This window comes from Spodoptera frugiperda, chromosome 30 (assembly GCF_023101765.2).
Source record: "Spodoptera frugiperda isolate SF20-4 chromosome 30, AGI-APGP_CSIRO_Sfru_2.0, whole genome shotgun sequence".
NCBI classification, from domain to species: Eukaryota; Metazoa; Arthropoda; class Insecta; order Lepidoptera; family Noctuidae; genus Spodoptera; species Spodoptera frugiperda.
The window spans coordinates 3,785,261-3,804,374 of NC_064241.1; the positions used below are offsets into that span (position 1 = coordinate 3,785,261).

The following is a 19,114-nucleotide window of genomic DNA, read 5'->3' on the forward strand; positions in this document are numbered from 1 at the left end:
AGGTCTGAATGCAATGTTAGCGGAATATTAACGATGTGGAACGTCAAACATTTTAGAGGTTTGATTAAAATAAATCCGCTATGTATTCAATGGATTGTTGACATACTAGACAGCTTTGTTGGGAATGTATTATGATTTACTAGTAAATTAATTTATGCTGTTTTGATATTTCCTACGAAATTATTTGGTCATTTTGTAATTTCCATTTTAATCTCAAGTTAGGTTCTGCCTTGTTATTCCTGAGAATACAAGACCCAACTTCGAGAACATAACAATAATTTGGTCCTTATTAAATTTGGCTTTCACACTTCTTTCGACCCTCATACAAAACCCAGTACCGTACCATATTATCTTACTTTCTGCCCAAAATAAGCCCCTATTATTTAATTTGCAACGATCTCAACAAAATGAATTATAAGTTTGTTTGTTATCTTAAACTTTTATAAAGCCAGTACACTTCATAACTTCTAATTTCATCCGGTGGTCCTAACCTAATAAAACTCTTGCTGTTTGCAAACTGTATTATCGCGTTATCCAATAGATAACCGTACGGATTCTGGATGGCTAATTGGTTAATTGTAAACAACATACAATTTTCCCCTTAGGTAATTTCATATAAGAACATATGTAAGGGTTTTTGTCAATGCACAGAATTTGTTGATGGTACTTTGGTGATTGGTGAAGACAAAGTATGGTTGATAAAACACTTTTACGTAGAAACTATGTAGGTAGATTTAATTGGTGCTTATGAATGACATATCCTCAGATCACATCCCAGCCTTCGAGAAGGACATTACGGGCGTCGGGGATCGTGAGATGATCAGGAGTAGGAACGGGGTCGTTTTTAGTCAGTAAGATTCTGATACTCCCTCTCGCCTCGCCCAAGGCGGGAGAAATAATAAGGATGATCCCCCCAAATATACATTATGTAACGTAGAAATATATCGCAATTTAAATAAGTACTTAATGCTAATTTCTGGTGGTAGACCATAATCTAACTAAAAATATAACTGACGAGAAGTGTAAAGTTACGTCTTATACATAGGTATACCTACTCCATTTCAAAGTAAAGCTAACTTGAACACTTTAATCTACAATACTTGTACTCTAGAACATAAGTATCAACGCAGATTCAGTATTTCAGGTGAAACCGAGGTAATTCCATTAGATAAAACGATAGGGCTTATTTTATAGACCTAAGTCTGAAAGCCTTACTTGGTAAGAGATAAGTCTGGTAACTAAAGGCTTAATTGAATTAACTTTTTGTGACAAGATCATTAGTTATATTAATTTGAATCTGGACGGGTTTTTGGGCTCGTTGGCGTAGCGGTGACCGCAAAACAAGGGGACTTTTTATGCTTCTTGGGTGCTGATAGTTAGGTCTTTTTTCGTTAGTAACTATCTGTACTAAAAAGTTTAATGTATTGAAACACCTCTTCTCATTAAACAATAATTTTAAATCAGTATAAAAGTTAAAAGCCTGATGAAGGGTGATTTTGACCCAAAGATATGCTATGCTACGTTGCTGTGGATGCGTTTGGCTTTCACCAATCATATTCATTAGTACACATAGCTTAGCATCAGTGGAAATGGTCACATAGTTTCACAGCTTAGCTATTACATCCCCGTTAAATCAGTACATAGCACAAATTTGGTGGAAAAACACTCTAAATTGTAACCGACACACGCTTCCATATCTTTATTCCCTAGTGCTAACTGCCGAAATAAAAACCAGTCTTATCATAAAATAAAGGTACTCGTCGTTTAGTTAATAAGAGACATTAGGTATTCAGAAAATATTTGAGTCTAAATTCAAGTTAGCTGGCAGACATACTTATATTATTATGTACTTAAGTCTTATTTTACGTACATACCACAGAGTACTTACCGTATTTATGCTATCATTTTATTCGAGGTCGAAGTAAATCGTTCTTTCGTGATCTAAATGGTGGAATAACCCTTTTTTATCAGCCATCTTGTTATTCTATAGTGACAGACCAGATATTGTGTCTCTTTTTTTTTTGAAGGGGGAAAATCATCCAATGACTTCTCTCGTCTTGGGCGAGGCGAGAGGGAGTGTTAGACTCTTACTGACTCAAAACCACCCCGTTCCTACTCCTGCTTTTCGATCCGGAGCCCCGGTAAACCCGTTAGGTAGTCCGCAGCTCCGGAGATATTGTGTCTAGAATGTTATTGTCAGGCCTATCTTAGGGTCTGGCCATAGGTACCCATCAATACCTAGAGTCAGATTGGTTTATTTCCTCGCAGTTGAATTTATGACTTCCAGTTCTATAGTTTTGTGTCTCTAAGTATATCTGCGTGGATTTCGATCTTGTTCCTAATTCCCTATAGTATGGAATACCGGAGCTGCGGATTATCTAGCGGGGCTCCAGCTCGAAGGGCAGGAGTAGGAATAGGATGGTTTTTAGTCAGCAAGACGGGCAAAGGCATTGGATGACATTCCGCCCTTAAAAAATTGTATGGGGTTAAAATGATTATTTATTTAATCCCTTACAAATCCATAAAAAAGGTGTGGAGCCTTTTAGGTGATTTACAATAGCTGACAAAACAAAAGTTTATAGTACTCGATGGTTCCCATAACAGGTCGTATAGTTGATATACATAGTAATATAAAACCTATTAATCTATCTTCTAAAATAGAAGCAACTAGGATCCAATAACTTCAACGTATGGGAAGCGAGAATTTGCTAATGACACATCGCATCAGATTCCACTTAGCTAAGCCATTCTTTGGATGTTAGACTTTAGTGTAGCGCTATATGGATTGAGGATATTTTCATAGTCTTTGTATATCTATTTAGGAGTTTGTATTCATGGGATAGTTATGGAAATTACTTTATTATTATTGAGATTATGGTCATTATTTTATTCTTAACTTAATCAGCTTTCCGCCCGCGGCTTCACCATGGTAACAGACAGACTCATCTTCTACTACCTATCTATGTATATTATTTTGACATGTGTATTTAATATGGTATAGAGTATTTGTAGTTTTATCACCAATTTATTTATTTACTATTTATAATATTGTTATTTTAGTATTTATTTATTCTATTTATATATTGTATTTTATGATAATTATGTGTAAGTATATATGTATGTATTTATAAGCCATTAATAACCTATGAGAGCGCAAAGCGCAAACGCGCTCTCGTTTCGATTTCGTTATACGTAAATTAAACTCGTAGGTACTAAGGTCCCTGAGCAGAGAAAAGTACGTATAGTATATTGACAACGGAACATTATTCACACAATATATTAACACTACTAGGACAAAGCCAGAGTTAACTTAGGTGCTCTGTATGCAGGCACGACTAGACATAATTGTCTTAGAACTGCCCCCAGCATGTCCTCGAGTTGAAACGTTTCGAGCACTTGAATGCCGAATTGTTACAGGCTTTAGAGCGAACTGATTTCAATTAGAGACCGTTGTCTTTACTGCATTGTGGAGTTTATTTTTATTGTAGTTAGGTGCAATTTTGAGTAAATTGTTTTGGTTTATATCGCCATGTTTTTAGCATTTTGAGCAGTGGCTCGTCGTTCCTAAACAACAGTAACTAGGTACTTACAGACAGTACTTTACGTATTTGTATCGATATGTGAGTCTTTTTTTGTAGCTAAAAATAAATAAAAATACTTACCTAATTAAGTAGCTATATCTGCTCACCTATCTTATTTTTTACTAACTAGCTGGTGGCAAACTTCGTACCGCCTAAAAACATTTTCTCACCTTTTTGGACCTGCCCTAGACTTTACCAAATTGGTCCAACCGTTCTGGAGTTTAAGCGAGACTAACGAACATCAATTGATTTTTATATAACTACTAGCGGACCCGACAGACGTTGTCCTGTCTACACGTTAATTTGAAAATTTTATTCTTTTTTTAATAAGCTAAAACATTCTGGACCTTTTTGATGAAAATTATTATTCAAATGTTATGACAATATCTAACGTCATTAATATTTGACACTGCGATGGTAGCGCCGTCCGTCGGATCCGATGTAAAACATTCCAAAATCAACAACTACTAATAAATTAAAAATAAATTAAAAAAACATTGTCCAGCGGACAAAATTGTGAATCTAAACCATTCTCAGATCCTCTTGAACACACACAAAAAGTTTCATCAAAATCCGTCTAGTCGTTTAAGAGGAGTTCAGTGACATACACACGTACAGAAGAATTATATATATAAAGATAGAGATAAGATACATCTTCAAACTTTATCACAGCTACATAATTTTATTATATATTAAACCACAACTTCTTCCCATAGTTTTCCGGGTACGCAATACGAATATAACATCGCAGTGCATTCACACTGCTCAAAGTGCAAACCTTGTCCCAGATTCGTTTAAGCATTCTCTTTATTGCACTTATTATTGTCAATACGAGTAGTTACCACCATTTGTCTCATGCGGAGGTCGCTCCAAAACTGCTATTTGTTTGAATTAAACTATTGACTCCAATCTTTATGTTTTATGTTGAATTTGTTCCAATTTTACTTCTTGTTCCTGAGATTTGATAAATTGTAGGAGAGTGTTAACTTTCTTGAAAGTGGTAGTTAAATATTGGAAAGACTTATTGGAGTAGTAATGCAAGTGCCTACAAGCTGAGCAATGTTACCGATTCTGTGTTTGATTCAGACGGAAATAAGGAGGTTCTCAGTTTGACCTGTACCTATGTTTATGCGCAATTATCTCGTTTGGCTGAAACGATTTTAATGTGATTTTCAGCAGAGTATTTGACAGACCTAGGAAAAGGTTTTAGGTATATATTTTTTTAAGTCGAACCTTGATTGTTTACGGTAAATTGAGGTTCGCACTTTAACTTTAAGAAGGTTACCTGTTTTCATTAAAAAATATTTTATACATATGTTGTTATTCAAACTTCTCAGTGATCTTAGTTTTGGGAATGGGGAATTCATAACTAACACTAACTATGTGAATTTACACTTTACCCATACATTGATACGTAGTTCACGAGAACTTGTAAGTTTCTAGGTAACAGGAGTTAAAGCTTAATGCAAAATATCGGGGATGAGTTTCAAACTGTACTAGGAATTGAAATCCAATTACAAGTTTAGTATCTGATCTACTACTGCTACTGCGCTTTACGCTCCATCCATGTTTTAAAGTTTCTTGGGATTGGGAATAAATAATAGGAAGGTGGTTTCATTTTAATTGGCAGTTTTATTATTTTTCCTCTTAAAAATCTGTTGATTGTGAATTGGATATTGATGAGGGAAACTGGACTCCAAACGATAATAGTTTAGTGTATGATAGCTGACGTTATGTAACGATTAACTAGTTTTCTAGTACAAAATAATATAGTAATTAGTAATATAGTCTGCACTAGTTAAATCAAAATAATTCCTACACAAATTGTTTTAAGGTTTATTTCTGGATGAAAGATTGTGATTTGCGAGTTCAAATAAATCCCAATGAACTAATTTTTTGAAAGGGAACTGATTTTATATATTTAGACTATTTAATCTACATATAAAATGAGTTCCCTATTTTCCCCTAACCATACAAAATATTATAATGCAAATGTAGCTAAACAGATTTCCCCAAAATAATGAGACATAAAATCAGTATGCAGTAGTTGGAGAAGCGTTGCATTCTAGTATTATGCGGCTAATTGATCAGACGAGGCAACTGCGAACGGGTTAGTATTGCACTGGAACTCTAATTATTGTTATGTTCGTTTATATTTAGCCTTTGAGATATTTTGATTTCATTGACACTTTTCTATACGGTACGTAATACCTTATACATAACTCCGATCTGGAGCTGCGGACTACTTAGCGGGTTTACCGAGGCTCTGGCTCGAAAAGCAGGAGTAGGAACGGTGTGGTTTTTAGTCACCCAAGGCAGGAGAAGCCATTACATGATGTACGTCCCTTAAAAAAGAGATCGTTTATAATAATGGTGTATGCTAATAACCTTATTAGACTTGGTTTTCAATGTATCATTATGACAATATCAGCCACAAGATGTCCGCTGTTTAACATAGCGAGCCTTCCACAATGGCTTCCAGAACGCCGCGCTGCGGAGCCGATGAGTATAGAAATAAAAAAAAAACTGATTCTTATCTTCAAACATAAAAATAAAATATGATGGCATTATTATTAGTTGTGTCGATAGTATGATTGAAGCAGATTGCAGCAGGAGATGTGGAAATATTTTAATGAAACGTGCTGAGATTTCGAATAACTAGTTAGTGGTTAGCTATTGAAAATCTCTTGAATACTTCATGTTTCAATTAAAGTTTTTTTCTTCAATTACGGTGTAGCGTAAAAACGAAATTCCAATATTATCCGCCTTTTTGACGTAGGCAACCATGTACTAAAACAAGGGTCAGTAAAAGGTCTCCCCGAAGTCAACATAGTAACTGCTATCTTTAATCTATTCATTGGAAACGACGACAAACAAAGACAAAATAATATAATTTGAATAAATTTCATACTCCAAACATCGACTGGTTTAACAAACACGACGCGACGTTCTTACAAAGTAACCGAAACTTGAACATTGAAGTAACAATACATTTGTACTGGAAAGTAAAGTAACTTCCTTACATGTAAACTGTAAATGTCTGTTTGTCGATTTGCAATACCTCTACTCATAAACTCCAGAGTTGATTTTGATGTGACTTCATCTATTAGAGATCAATCTTGAAATGAATTCCGCGGGAAAATTAGTAGTATAACTAACTTAACTACCTTCTGCGTCCGCGTTTCCATGGGATAAAAAGTACCTCTCCTTCGTGTTCCAGACCATAATCTCTTCAGCCGTTTTGACGTGTTGTAGTAACAAACAACAGCATTTATAGAAACATCACAGAAGAAAAACTGAGACGTCCATAGTTATTTAATGCTTTCAACAGTAACTTTATGAGTACCATGAGAAAGATTGTGTGCTATAGTTAACTACGTAGGAACATACATAAATTCTAACTCTATGTTCGGCTTCTAGAATAGAACTGTTTTCTTACAACAGAAATGAAATGATTACTTGCACTTACTTACTTGCTAACTTTATCCCCTACGGGGCAAAATAGGCGTGATATAATGAATGTAACACAGTAACACAAGTTTTGGTCTATTGTTCCACGTTCTTTCGTAACTTTGAACAGCTGATTACACAAAGGCTTAAGGCAGTATGTCGGAGAAATTAGATCGGATCCCTTTTCGAGACCAGTAATATGGAACAAACATGTTCATGGTTTGATGGGGGGATTATTCTGTTAAAGTGACGTTGGTTTATGAAGAGTTTTTTCCAAAAATTTTCGCTCGTTTACTTCCCTAAAAGGCAGGAGGGAGATCTCCGGTTTTTGACCCAATTTTGTCCTTCTATACTACGAGATGACGTTCTTTTAGAAGATTTTATCCTGTGTCGTCATTGCATCTAGTCCAAAAATAACAATTTGTGGTTTACACAAAAATAGTTGATCTGTACATATCAAAGTTATTGCGTCAACTGTCTAGACCAGCCTTTGAGAAATCGAAAAGGTTGATACTTCTTAGAATTGGGTGATGTGTGTGACCATTGAATCAACAAGTAAGTCATATTTTGTATGAGCAATAAAAATAACTACGTAAGCTAATGATTCGAAGTATTCTGAACTGAATGAGGTCTATTTTGAGGACCTACAAGGATCTACGTATAAACCATTCTCCTTAAGTTATTTCTTAATACATTTTTCCCTGTAATTTATATTGTGATGAATAAAAATGTGTCACAATATTGCTTTTCGAGGAATTGTGGACGTTAAAGGTAATAAAGTATATTTAGAATTGAGTTGTATGAAATTATTATGCTTTAACAACTTACTCTTTGAGATGCAAGCAAGAGATTTGATTTTTATACTAGTTACTGATATTCTTACTATTGATATTGTAAAAAAATATGAACATTCTATTGAAGGCTCAAACTCACTACTTTTAAGATGGACGGTGCTGTTAATACGGGGTGATAATAAATTTGCATTTTTTTTCCTCAATGCTCCCATTTATGTGATATGTATTTAGCCAAGAAGTCATGAGCAGGCACAAATGGTTGCCTAAACCTATTCACTATTTTGCTTAATAACATCTTAACCATGTCGGAATCCCCATATTAATGAAGATATTTAAATACTTTGTGAATGACGACACATTCTCAGTCTACCAATTCTACCAAAATATACTTCGTTTGTAACTAATTAGAGTTCTCGTTTCCCACAATTTGACAAAATATCCCGTTTTAAAACGACTGATGACATAATTAGTCAGTGCGGAGTAATATATGTTTGTTCCTTCTTGTTGATGTGGGAATGTAAATAAATTATTACTTCACTGCATTGTTCTGTTTAAAATATATGACTTCATTGTGTGGAAGAGGCAATATATTAGAAGTACCGCACTAAAGGTTATTTATGGTTCAGATGCAATGTCAGTGGTGTTATGAGTTAATGACATTGATCATCATTAACGGAGCAGACTAACACTGCTGCTGATCTATGGGCCTCCTCCACATTAGAGGATTTAACTACTATGATCTCGTCGCTAGACAAGTGGGTTCAGTCCAGATCATTGGAGTGCACTTAGGTATCTGATCAAAGTACTGTCCCCTCTTATTAAAATTTTAAAGGCAGACCCCGTGGCATGAGTAATTTGTTCGTCAACCCAGATTTAACTTATTCTAGTTTCCTGCACCGTACGACTTATATGATTGATATACTAGGTATCAGATGAATGTTTTCTTAAAATAATCCTTTCCCTAATTTCGAAGTACGAAAGTGAGTATCTTAAACCTAAGTCCATCTCGATGACTATGATCAGGAGTAATTAAATGCACCTGCACCAATGCTTATGATTTGGAAGAGAAGCCAAGGTTTACGTTTTATTATTCAGTCTGGTAGTCTAGTTATAGTTCTTATGAAAATAAACTCGAGGGATGCCGCAGGCGTACGCTAGTAATTTCATAGAGGCAATATTACAATTTATGATAGCAATAAAAGGTAGATGAGTCCGGCTAGCTGTTTGCTGTTTATAAATTTGAAAAATGTTTATTATAAAAATTGCAATACTGAACAATGCATTGCTATTTTTAGTGAAAACCATTTGATATAGCTTTTTAAATTTAAATAAAACAATTAGGTATTAGGTATTTAAGTTAGTTTAACACCACGCAGTTATTTCATGGAAAATGCCAATAATATTTTGAAAAAACGTCACGCCTTTTATCTCCGAAGGGGTAGGCACAGGTGCACATTTCAGCACGTAAAGCCGCTAAATAATGTACACCCACTTTTCACCATTGTGTTATAAGTCCCATGTAATAGGGGGTGAGCCCATTGCCATATACTGGGCACAATTCTAGACTCCGTGCTACTACTGAGACAAAAATATTCAGAATGTGAGACAAAATGCATTTTACTGCCACGCCTTTAATAACAGTTGACAGTATTTGTCAGTTGACAGTAATTATATTTGTTTGGTTTGTGAAGGTGACTGAAGACTTCATTAGCGTCCCAGTTTGTTAGAGCACTTGAAGATACTTCCAAAAAAAGATTTTCAACTTTATCCCTTTGTAATAAAGTCGACAATTTCAAAGGGTATCTTGATGTGCCGGTGTCTACGTGTTTGACTTAGTTAATTAATCAAGAATGAACATTTTCGGCTCCAATCTATGGTGATTATGTTGGAATCTGTCTATTCAGATTTGATCGTGGTTGTTTATATTCTTGTGAATTGAGAAATGTATCCTTTATCTTAATCTGGTCAATGTCTTCTTAATTTTATTTCGTGGTGTGAATTAAATTTCTTGATCAATGCCATGAAGTTTTTTGTCGTACTTAGGTCTTTACGTCTGTACTTAGGTACATTTCTTTAACTACGATCTGCAAAACACTTTTGCTGGCTACGGTTTTGCCGGTAAACGAAAGATACAGTGACCGTTAACCGCTTGGCGGTATACAAGACATAATAGAAACTACATTGTGGTTCGCGTGGATCCGCGTTTGGGCACACGACGTGTTAAAGTTGCTTAAGTAGGTTTTAGTTCAACTGAGCATAACTATTATATTCTACGTTTAACACAATTACAATGTACCCAATTGAAAAAGCAAATTGGACTCAAAACCCAGATAGCCCGTAATAAGACAACATGACAACGCAGAATTAGAACTAAAAGCAAAATTTCCTTAAAATGTCTATTATATTTCCATAAAGCTATTCGCATCAAGCAAAACTTTTTAAAACGTTTATACCCAGAAAATGCTGACACGAACCTCTTAATAGAGTGAATCTTAACTTTAAAAACATTAGTGGTGTTATAAGAACTTTTGTTTTACGGAAGAAAATTGTCTTAGAAAGTTTTCTTGAATAGCTCGTTGTCCAAATGACCCTCTTCTGTGAAGCAGTCAACGGCATTTTAAATGTAGGTATTAAGTGTACCAAGATTCGAGTGCATAGCTACTTGGTTGCTTCAATTTACTTAGTCTTAGGTATAATCGAGTTTTGTTTGAAACTTTCCAAGTCGTTTACTGAAGTGTTTGTTGGATATTTTAGTGGTTAGTGGTTTTATCTTTTCTGGGGATTGTGTTTTTGATCTGGTTGGTTATATACGATCCTAGTTCTTCGAACTTCGGGTTTATATCATTTCTTAAAGATCTTAACTGGTTAACCGTCACTGGTGACCAATGCTTAGCGGAGGATTTGCCTATAACAGTTTTCTTTCGGCAGTTAATGCTTTAAATATTGCTTGTTGCTATTGTTTTACCCGTAAAGTAAGTACTTTTAACAATATAACTGGACGGTATGAAATATTAAGAATCCTTCAATTTTAAAAGTTATAGTCGTCGTATCTAATTTTGTAACGATAGGAAAATTTATATAATCAATATGTTTTTCCAATATAAAAAATAAGTACCCAGACAAGTAAACAGAAGCCATTGTTTTTAACGAGCATATAAATAACTCTGAAGTTATCGTTGAAATTAAATTATTTTTCTGTAGACATATCGTTTGGATTTTTTTAACTATAGGAACATTAGAGTGTGGAGTTTTTTTGTCAGCAAGAGTCTTAACTTACATTTCAATAGTTTTTTTTTTGAGGGGTGAAAAGTGTCAAATGGTTCCCCCGCCTCGGGCGAGGCGAGAGGAAGTGTTACTTTTACTGACTAAAAGCAACCCCGTTCTTACTCCTGCTAAATCTAAATCTGGAGCTACTAATCTAATCTAATCTAAATCTTTGGTTTGGTTTCTCTAGTACACTTTTCTTTTCGAGAATACATAGTTAACGTGTGCCCGAGAAAGCCAGTCAGTAAATTATCTTACTTAAACGCTTCTTAAAATAACATTTGGTTATGTCTTTATTCTCATGACTCTCCTAACACATACATAGATGTAAATAACAAAGAGACAAACAGTCAAAATAATACATTCCCATACACAAAACATGCAAAGTACCTAATAAATGGAACAAACTTTCTGATTTCCTAAAACCAATCCAAGTTTACAAGGAATTTATTCAACGCAGTTGTTTCATGGGTACTTTTAAATTATTATACAAAGGTTTGTTCTAAAAGAAGATAAGAATGTTCGAGAAGCTATGAGACGAATATGAAATAAGGTTATATCAGATTCTCTTTTCGTTTGTCTAAAGTAAGTGTGTTACGATGTATAGAGTTCAATGGATACTGAATTTTATTTCCTAATGCATAAGTTACATTTTAAGTTTTATTTTCATGTCTATTGTTTTTAGAGGGCACAGCTATCGTTGAATTTGCAAGAGCAATTACCTGTGTTACTATTTCGGTTATATTTGGTGTTGTCATTTACATTTCCAATTATTCTTTATCGGATAAGCCGGTAAACGAGTAGACGGATCACCTGATGGTAGTTATAAGCAATCGACGCCGCCCATGGATACCCGAAACACCAAGAGTTACAAGTGAGTTGTCGGCCTTTTGAGGGTTAGGAATTTGAGGATTGTTGGGAAATGGAGGCTTCGGAAGATTGAGGAAGAGAATAAAATTAAATGTTCCGTTAACTTTACTCACACGACGAAACACAACGTAAGCATTGTTGCCACGACAGTTTTCTGTGAGGGTTTTAATTTCAGATTCAGAAAATCCTAATTTAGGTTTTTGACATCTATCATGTGAAATCTATATCAGTGAGTTACTTATTAGTTTGGAGACAGCAGGTACTAGTAAAGAATGCAGAGACTCAATAGTCATATTCTTAAGAAGTTTAGTTTTTCTATAACACAAACCTTCGTCACTACCTACTTGGTTGTAAGTTCGGCTTTAACCAAATCAGATTAGTACTATTCTTAATTACAAAAGTCAAAGTCAATTTATTTCAACTAAACTATATTATTATCAGGTACTTTTGAAACGCCAATAAATAAATAGTCTGTCAGTCCGTAAAGCTAGGTACTGCTAAAATTTAAAGATAGTTTTGCATACTTTATTTCCTCCTTAATACCTTTTATCCCGTAGTTCAAAGTAATTTGAATGTGAAAAGCGGTCCCTACCGCAATTAAAACGTAGATTCATGGCTTAATTTGAAGTTTTAGTGAAATATGGTAGTGTTAACTAGTGGACTCGTCCAACGGGGAGTCGCTATGATTAAATGGAGTTATGCAGTTGTTGCTCTGTTTGTATAAATATGGATGGGGATTATGTAGTACTGTGTCATTATGTTAGTTGTGTTTGAGAGACATTTAGATAAACGACGTGCAATAATTATTCTTTTGTATTTTACTTTAGAAAAGAAGTTTAAAATAATAGTCAGTTTCTTAAACAATATCACGTATGAGTTCTCTCTTCATCATTATATCAGTCATAAGACGTCTACTGCTGAACATAGGCCTCCCCCAATTACTTTCAGATAAGCAAGTTGCGATCTCCCTTAGATCTTATAAAACCAGAAGAGTAGGGGTATGTCACCACCTACCTCTACTACTACTTCTACTACAGGTACCTACTCCTGTAAACCTATAACATAGAATAATTAATCTTGTACCAAACAAGAATACATATTTGTCATTGAAAAATACAAATATGTACTTAATAATAAGACAGAAAAAATATGTACACAGAATATTAATAAGACTTTAGAAAATTAATTAATCCATTTGCCTTTAACTAGTAAACAAAAACTAAATTCTCCTTAAATATATAAAGTGTAATCAAAAAACCTAAATTACACTATCATTTCACTTGACTAAAGTGCCGCATTCTTCATGATAAGAAACTGGGTCTTATTACATACATAATAGAGGTGTTTACTCCGTCTTAAATTATTTACTAACTAGACTAATGTGGTAACTCTAAGATAATAGAAGTCGGTGACATCGTTAGTGAGATTTTAATCTGTTTACTTAGAAATTAGTTTTGATTAAAATGTAGATGTGTGTTGATGAGTTTATGGATTGTGTTAGTAGATGTAATCTGTGTGTTTTAGACTTAAATTACGGTTGGTGTTAATGTGTCAATGTGGGTATAATGTCGTGGTAACCCGAAGGTTTGAGATGTCGCTTCTCATGCATGAGGAAACCTACCAAAGACGAAGTACTAATGTGACGTTTTCCAAGTTATATGTACTTTCTAAGATTATTTAAACACCACTGATTAACGGTGAAGGAAAACCTCGTGAGGAAACCTGTACAATTCCAGCCTCCATGCTATTACTGAGAATTTTTGAAATGCCTATTTCTTTAGAAGAGAAGCCTTAAATAAAATTAACGTGTCACGGACATCAAAACCAATACACCTTGTATGGCAGTCTCGCTTTAAATCAGAGACTCTGTTGCCACAAAACATGAACCTAGTAATCACCATTATTCTTGTCGGAATTTCTCCATAGCACGTCAGTATTACGTTGTCGTCGTGTTGTACAAACATTTCTACGCACAAACGTGTCCCAGACTGTGACGTCACAATGCTGCAATGGCGGATAATTAAAATCTTCCGCTAAACAGTTACGTGTGCGTATGTCGCTCACGATGTTTACTCCTGATCTGTACCCTTAGTACGAGTTTGCTTTGCGTTGAACGAAAATGAAACGAGAGCGCGTTCGGCGCTTTGATTGGCCGGCGCGAATGGACCAACCAATCAGAGCGCCGAACGCGCTCTCGTTTCGTTTTCGTTCTCTGTAGGATAGTTACCCATGTAACAAAATAGCAGAACGAATTGAAGTATGACTATGGGATTGCCTAGATTAATCAAGAAGTACTTAAAAAATAAAATATCAGCGTATCAACATTCTATACAACCTTGAAATCACAAACACTATTTTAATCATAATTTTTTTTGTCTACAGGAATTAAATTGGGGACAGAAAGCTCAGGAGCAGTTTATGTAAGTTTACAAATCAATATCAAATTACTATTACTATTACAAGTCTACCAAAACAAACCACACATGTTATATTTCCATTAAAATGTCTGCCGTCACTGATTAAACGAATACGAAGAAAAAAATATTCATAAGACGTTTAATAGAAACACGTACTGATTGACCTAGTTACTCTATTAATTTATTACATCATATTATCTTCATATGTCAATGTCGCTATTAAATCGGTATTAATAAAATAAGTATCGAAGAAAAACTTGTGTGTAAACATTCATTAATATTGTTGTGATAAGTGTAATTATTATAAGTGCAGTGATTCTCAAATGGGGAGATGTGACGTCACACGTAACGACAGTGGTTTTTTTTAAGTGGAGAAAATCATCCAATGCCTTCTCCCGCTTTGGGTGAGGCGAGAGGGAGTGTCAGACTCTTACTGGCTAAAGGTCTCAGCACACATATGGGATCGGAAAGGGATCGTAACCGTAACGCCTTTCGCCTCGCTGTCAACCAGGCGTCAACCTACCGTATGCACGTAACGAAAGCGTATCAGCAGCGCCTGTACGTCAACTCGGCTACGGCTAGGCGACACCGACTAGACTAACACGATAGTTAGTCGGTACGGAGAGACGTAAGCGCGGGGACGGAGAAACGTAAGCGCGGGGACGATGAGCCGTAAGCACGGGAATTCAAGTTCGGAGCCTGTTCCGAGGCGAGGCAATTACGTTATTATTCCGATTAGTGTGCGTTGCAGTAGGGAGTTTAATACAAACCATTCTGAACGGCTCGAGGCGATACGGTGACGATCCCTTTCCGATCCCATATGTGTGCTGAGACCCTAAAGTGGTTACAACTGTGTTCGACAAATTTTCTTTTTGAACCAGTGCGTGGTCGCAAGTGCATCTGCTGATTTTACGGTTGGTTGGATGTGGTGATCGTCTGACGAACGGCAATACAATACAGTACCAAGGTATTCATAATGTATTAATGTATACATCACGACTTTCAATAATTTTTGCGACTAGATACAGGTCAAAACATTTATTAATTTAACAGTGCAATAAACCGGTTTAATATAAAAAGGTAAAAATAATAAAAATGTTTAGGTTCACTGGCTTCAGATGACCTCGATATCGTTTAGAAATATATTGATATGAATTAATTACTAGACTATAATTTATGATCTATTTTATTGCCCATTTAGTAACTCTAGTTAACCTAACCTACTGATGTTTATAGTCTGATGGTTCAGACGTCTCGTGATTATCACGTTCCTAGTTAATTTAATCACATAGTAAAACAACAATATTATGTGTTACGTAAACCACTCCTTTTATTTTTTGAATGGATTGAGAACGTTTTTTGTATTAGGTACTTCTATTGAATTTGACTTGCTTTGGCTGCCTCGTTGGTCGAGTAGTCGCAAGTGCGACTGTCGGACAAGGGGTCTCGGGTTCGATTCCCGGGTCGGGCAAAGTATTACTGGCTTTTTTCGGTTTTTCGAAAATTTCTCAGTAGTAACACGGAGTCTGGAATTGTGCCCAGTATATGGCAACAGGCTCATCCCCTATTACATAGGATGTGCGATACTATGTGGAACTACAATTTGATAAAGGTCGAAAGTGCAGCAGTGCTCGCTGATAAACCTTTAACCCGCGATTTCCAACTCGCCTGCCATGAGTGGAGATAATTGTAAAGGGTCTTATTTCAAAAAGCCCCATGGTACAACAGTAAACTATCACAGTGTCACACACACCATGAGCTATTAATAGCTATTAAAATGACTGCTTGTAGAAAACAAACATTAATTTAACGTGACGACGTTAAATACTACAAAATAAACTGTTTAGCGGTAAACGGAACCCCGTACATGTTTGGAATTAATGAAATAATGGGCTCCCTACGTGTGTGGGATTCCTACGTTTCTTGTGTATAAAATAATGTAGGTACTTTGTCTGACTTATGTGTGAATTGATAAAAGTCGTTATTTTGATTGAAAAGAGAACATCATTTGGCATACCTACCTCAGTGACGTCAAAATAGAATACTGAGTCACCACCCTTCATCTATTCGCTAGTGTTGTAGCGATTACTCTGGCAAAATAATCCCTTAGATTATTTTGCTAGAGTAATTTAGTATCAAGATTTAGGGAACAGAGAGTAAAGTTCCCTAAAAAAGAAGGATCCTCCATCCAGGCAAGGTGATCATTGCTGGTGGGTTTTCTGCCCAACTGTCATTCGTTGGGATGTTCTTTTCCAAGTTATAAGCTCTATTTTCCATCTAGCAGTCCCATACTACAAAATTGTTGCCAATTGTCCAAATTTTAATGTGTCACTTTCTGAGTGCTATAACCTATGTACTAATTTTTATTTATGATATCTTTGAGCAGTGCCGTTTTTTTTGTGTTACAGTGCACAATCACATTATGGCATCTCCTCTTTGTACTTGCTTCATGTGGAAAACCCTTTTTTTTTAAAGCGACAAAATATATTTAAAGGAGCAATTCTATTTTTGTATTCATAATGAAATTTTGATAGGCATTTGTTTATTTTTAGCAACATTTCAAATTCTTTTTTTGACCTTTTTTTTATTAAATTACGAGTTATTTCTTCATCATTCCATTACAGAAGCATTTTCTTTTTAAGAGGACGTTGTTTGACGTCCTTGTTAAGTATGGACACTGGACATGACTGCTTTTTCGATTCGCCAATCGAACAATTATTTCGTTAATTGTCTTTAATTTCTTCGAAATCGGGCATTCTCAAGAGAGCTTGATATCCAAAAGCGTCATTGGGTCAATGCCGATTCTCCAAACTGGGGAGGCGGCATTCATTGTCCTCATTGTGTCGATAAAAGTTCAATTTTCATTAATTAAAGTAAATCGAGAATTATTGCGATTACATAACTATAAATACTTTTCTGTCTGTGAAAAATAAAAAAGAATAAATAAAGCCTTGTAGGCTTTATTTTCTTTTTTATTATTACTGAGAATATCATTGCGAAGACTAGTTATCTCTAAACTCCCAGTCACGTTAGGTCACTGCCATGGTGCCAGGTGCCATCTCTAAAATGCCTCTGAAAAGAGAGGCCTTTGATTAGCAGGCCTGGCCATGTACCCCTGACTTCCCAATCCGATTCCCCAACAACCCTTAGATTCCTAACCCTAAAAAGGCAAAAGCTTTTGACGCCTCCAGAGGCGTGTTTCAGTGATCAGGTGATCCGTCTGCTCGTTTACCATAAAAAACAACATTTTTCAATTAACATTTCTTTTCGCAGTCGATAATTTCTTATCTTACTTACACGAGCTTCATCTCAAAACACATTTGCGTTACGCCGCGCCACGCCGCGTGTTTGACGTGCCAACATCATTTGTATTCAGGTCAATGTGTTTCACGTAATTTCTTACTGTATGTAATATAATATGCGTAATCTCCAAGTTTGTTGTTTGTTTTGCCTCGTGGGGTTACTTAATCGGTCATTGTTGTATACACTCGGTGTTCCTCCTTCTGCGTAAACGTTCAAGTTTGTTCGGAAGCGATAATGATAATTGCTCTTGATATTTCTTTTCGAGTGTGTGAGGTAGTTAGTTAATTGTGTGTTAATACCCAGTCTTAGCTGAGCTGATTGCAGATGTGAATATCGAGTGAGATCTCAGGTCTCCATATCAGGTTATTATTGAACTTTTTGACAAAAGTAATGAGTTAATAGACATGTCCGCTTATAACATGGGATTAATGGGATCCTTAAAATAAAATACATCCTTACCCTTTTAAAGGATAGGATGTTGTAATAAATCGTCTTTCTGTTTGCACAAAAACGTGCAAAACTTAGTAAGCTGTCACGTAGACAAACCTCAGTGAATACACGCTAAATTTCGTGCATTTCATAAATGCTTTATTGGTCTGGTCGGAAACGTTAACCAAACGTGACGTCACAGTGTCGGCACTGGAAATTTCTCGCTTCAGATTTCTGTGTACTAGCCTTTGGCGAATACAGCATAATGCAATTACAGTGTGCGAAGCATCCTAACTTGCAGTAATATATAAATTCGAAACCAAAAACGTTTCGTAGTCGAGTAGGTTTCTCATTATCTTTTTGTCAGTCTAAAATTATATTTTGATTTGATTTTAAGTGACTGTTGTGTGTGTTTGTATGTGTGTGAGTGATGAGATGAGATGACAAGCAGAGACAGAGAGATAGAGATAGAGACTTCTCGTAATTTCTGGAGATGTCAAAAAATTTACAAATATTTCAAAAGTTGTTATGGGTTCTAAAACAATATACAGAATCCATGACATAATTTACTACAATGTTTCCTCCACCCATTTGCCCCAACAATGGTCCCGTAACATAAGCTGAGTGTGTTCTTCATTTAGCCGCTTCGCTCGTTCATTACTACGGTAACTGCAAATTGGTTATCGCGCACGATACATAAATGTTCTTATATGTATTAATTTTACGATGGTTCTGATTAAATTGTATCGGAAACAACGTGTTTATACGCTGTTTTTGTTCGAATAGAAATCTTTGATAAACGGTTTTGTGAGAAGACTTGATTTTATGATACGATTCTGTTAGTTCGTGTCTAGATAAAATAAACGGTGAACCGTTAGATTTTTTGATGGAGTGCTTTTTGGTGTTGTTGCTCTAGTCACTGGAATAAACTACAGTCTAGTGTCTAGTGTATTTTTAAGGTATAAGCCGATAAACGAGCAGACGGATCACCTGATGGTAAGCAATG

General features: G+C 35.5%; 2 protein-coding genes across 5 annotated transcripts in view; both read left to right on the top strand.

Moving 5' to 3' along the window:
* The window catches only part of LOC118269616 (angiotensin-converting enzyme), a 220,152-nt gene that overhangs the window by 18,928 nt on the left and 182,110 nt on the right, over positions 1-19,114 (top strand). For all 4 annotated transcript variants that reach the window (XM_050706773.1, XM_050706775.1, XM_050706776.1 and 1 more), the window contains exon 2: positions 14,342-14,379. In XM_050706773.1, the coding sequence (XP_050562730.1) occupies positions 14,378-14,379 (2 nt within the window). In that variant the 5' untranslated portion in view covers positions 14,342-14,377. The remainder of the gene's footprint in view (positions 1-14,341; positions 14,380-19,114) is intronic.
* Positions 1-19,114, top strand: part of LOC126912847 (uncharacterized) — a 78,525-nt gene that overhangs the window by 3,033 nt on the left and 56,378 nt on the right. The gene's annotated exons all lie outside the window — the stretch shown is intronic.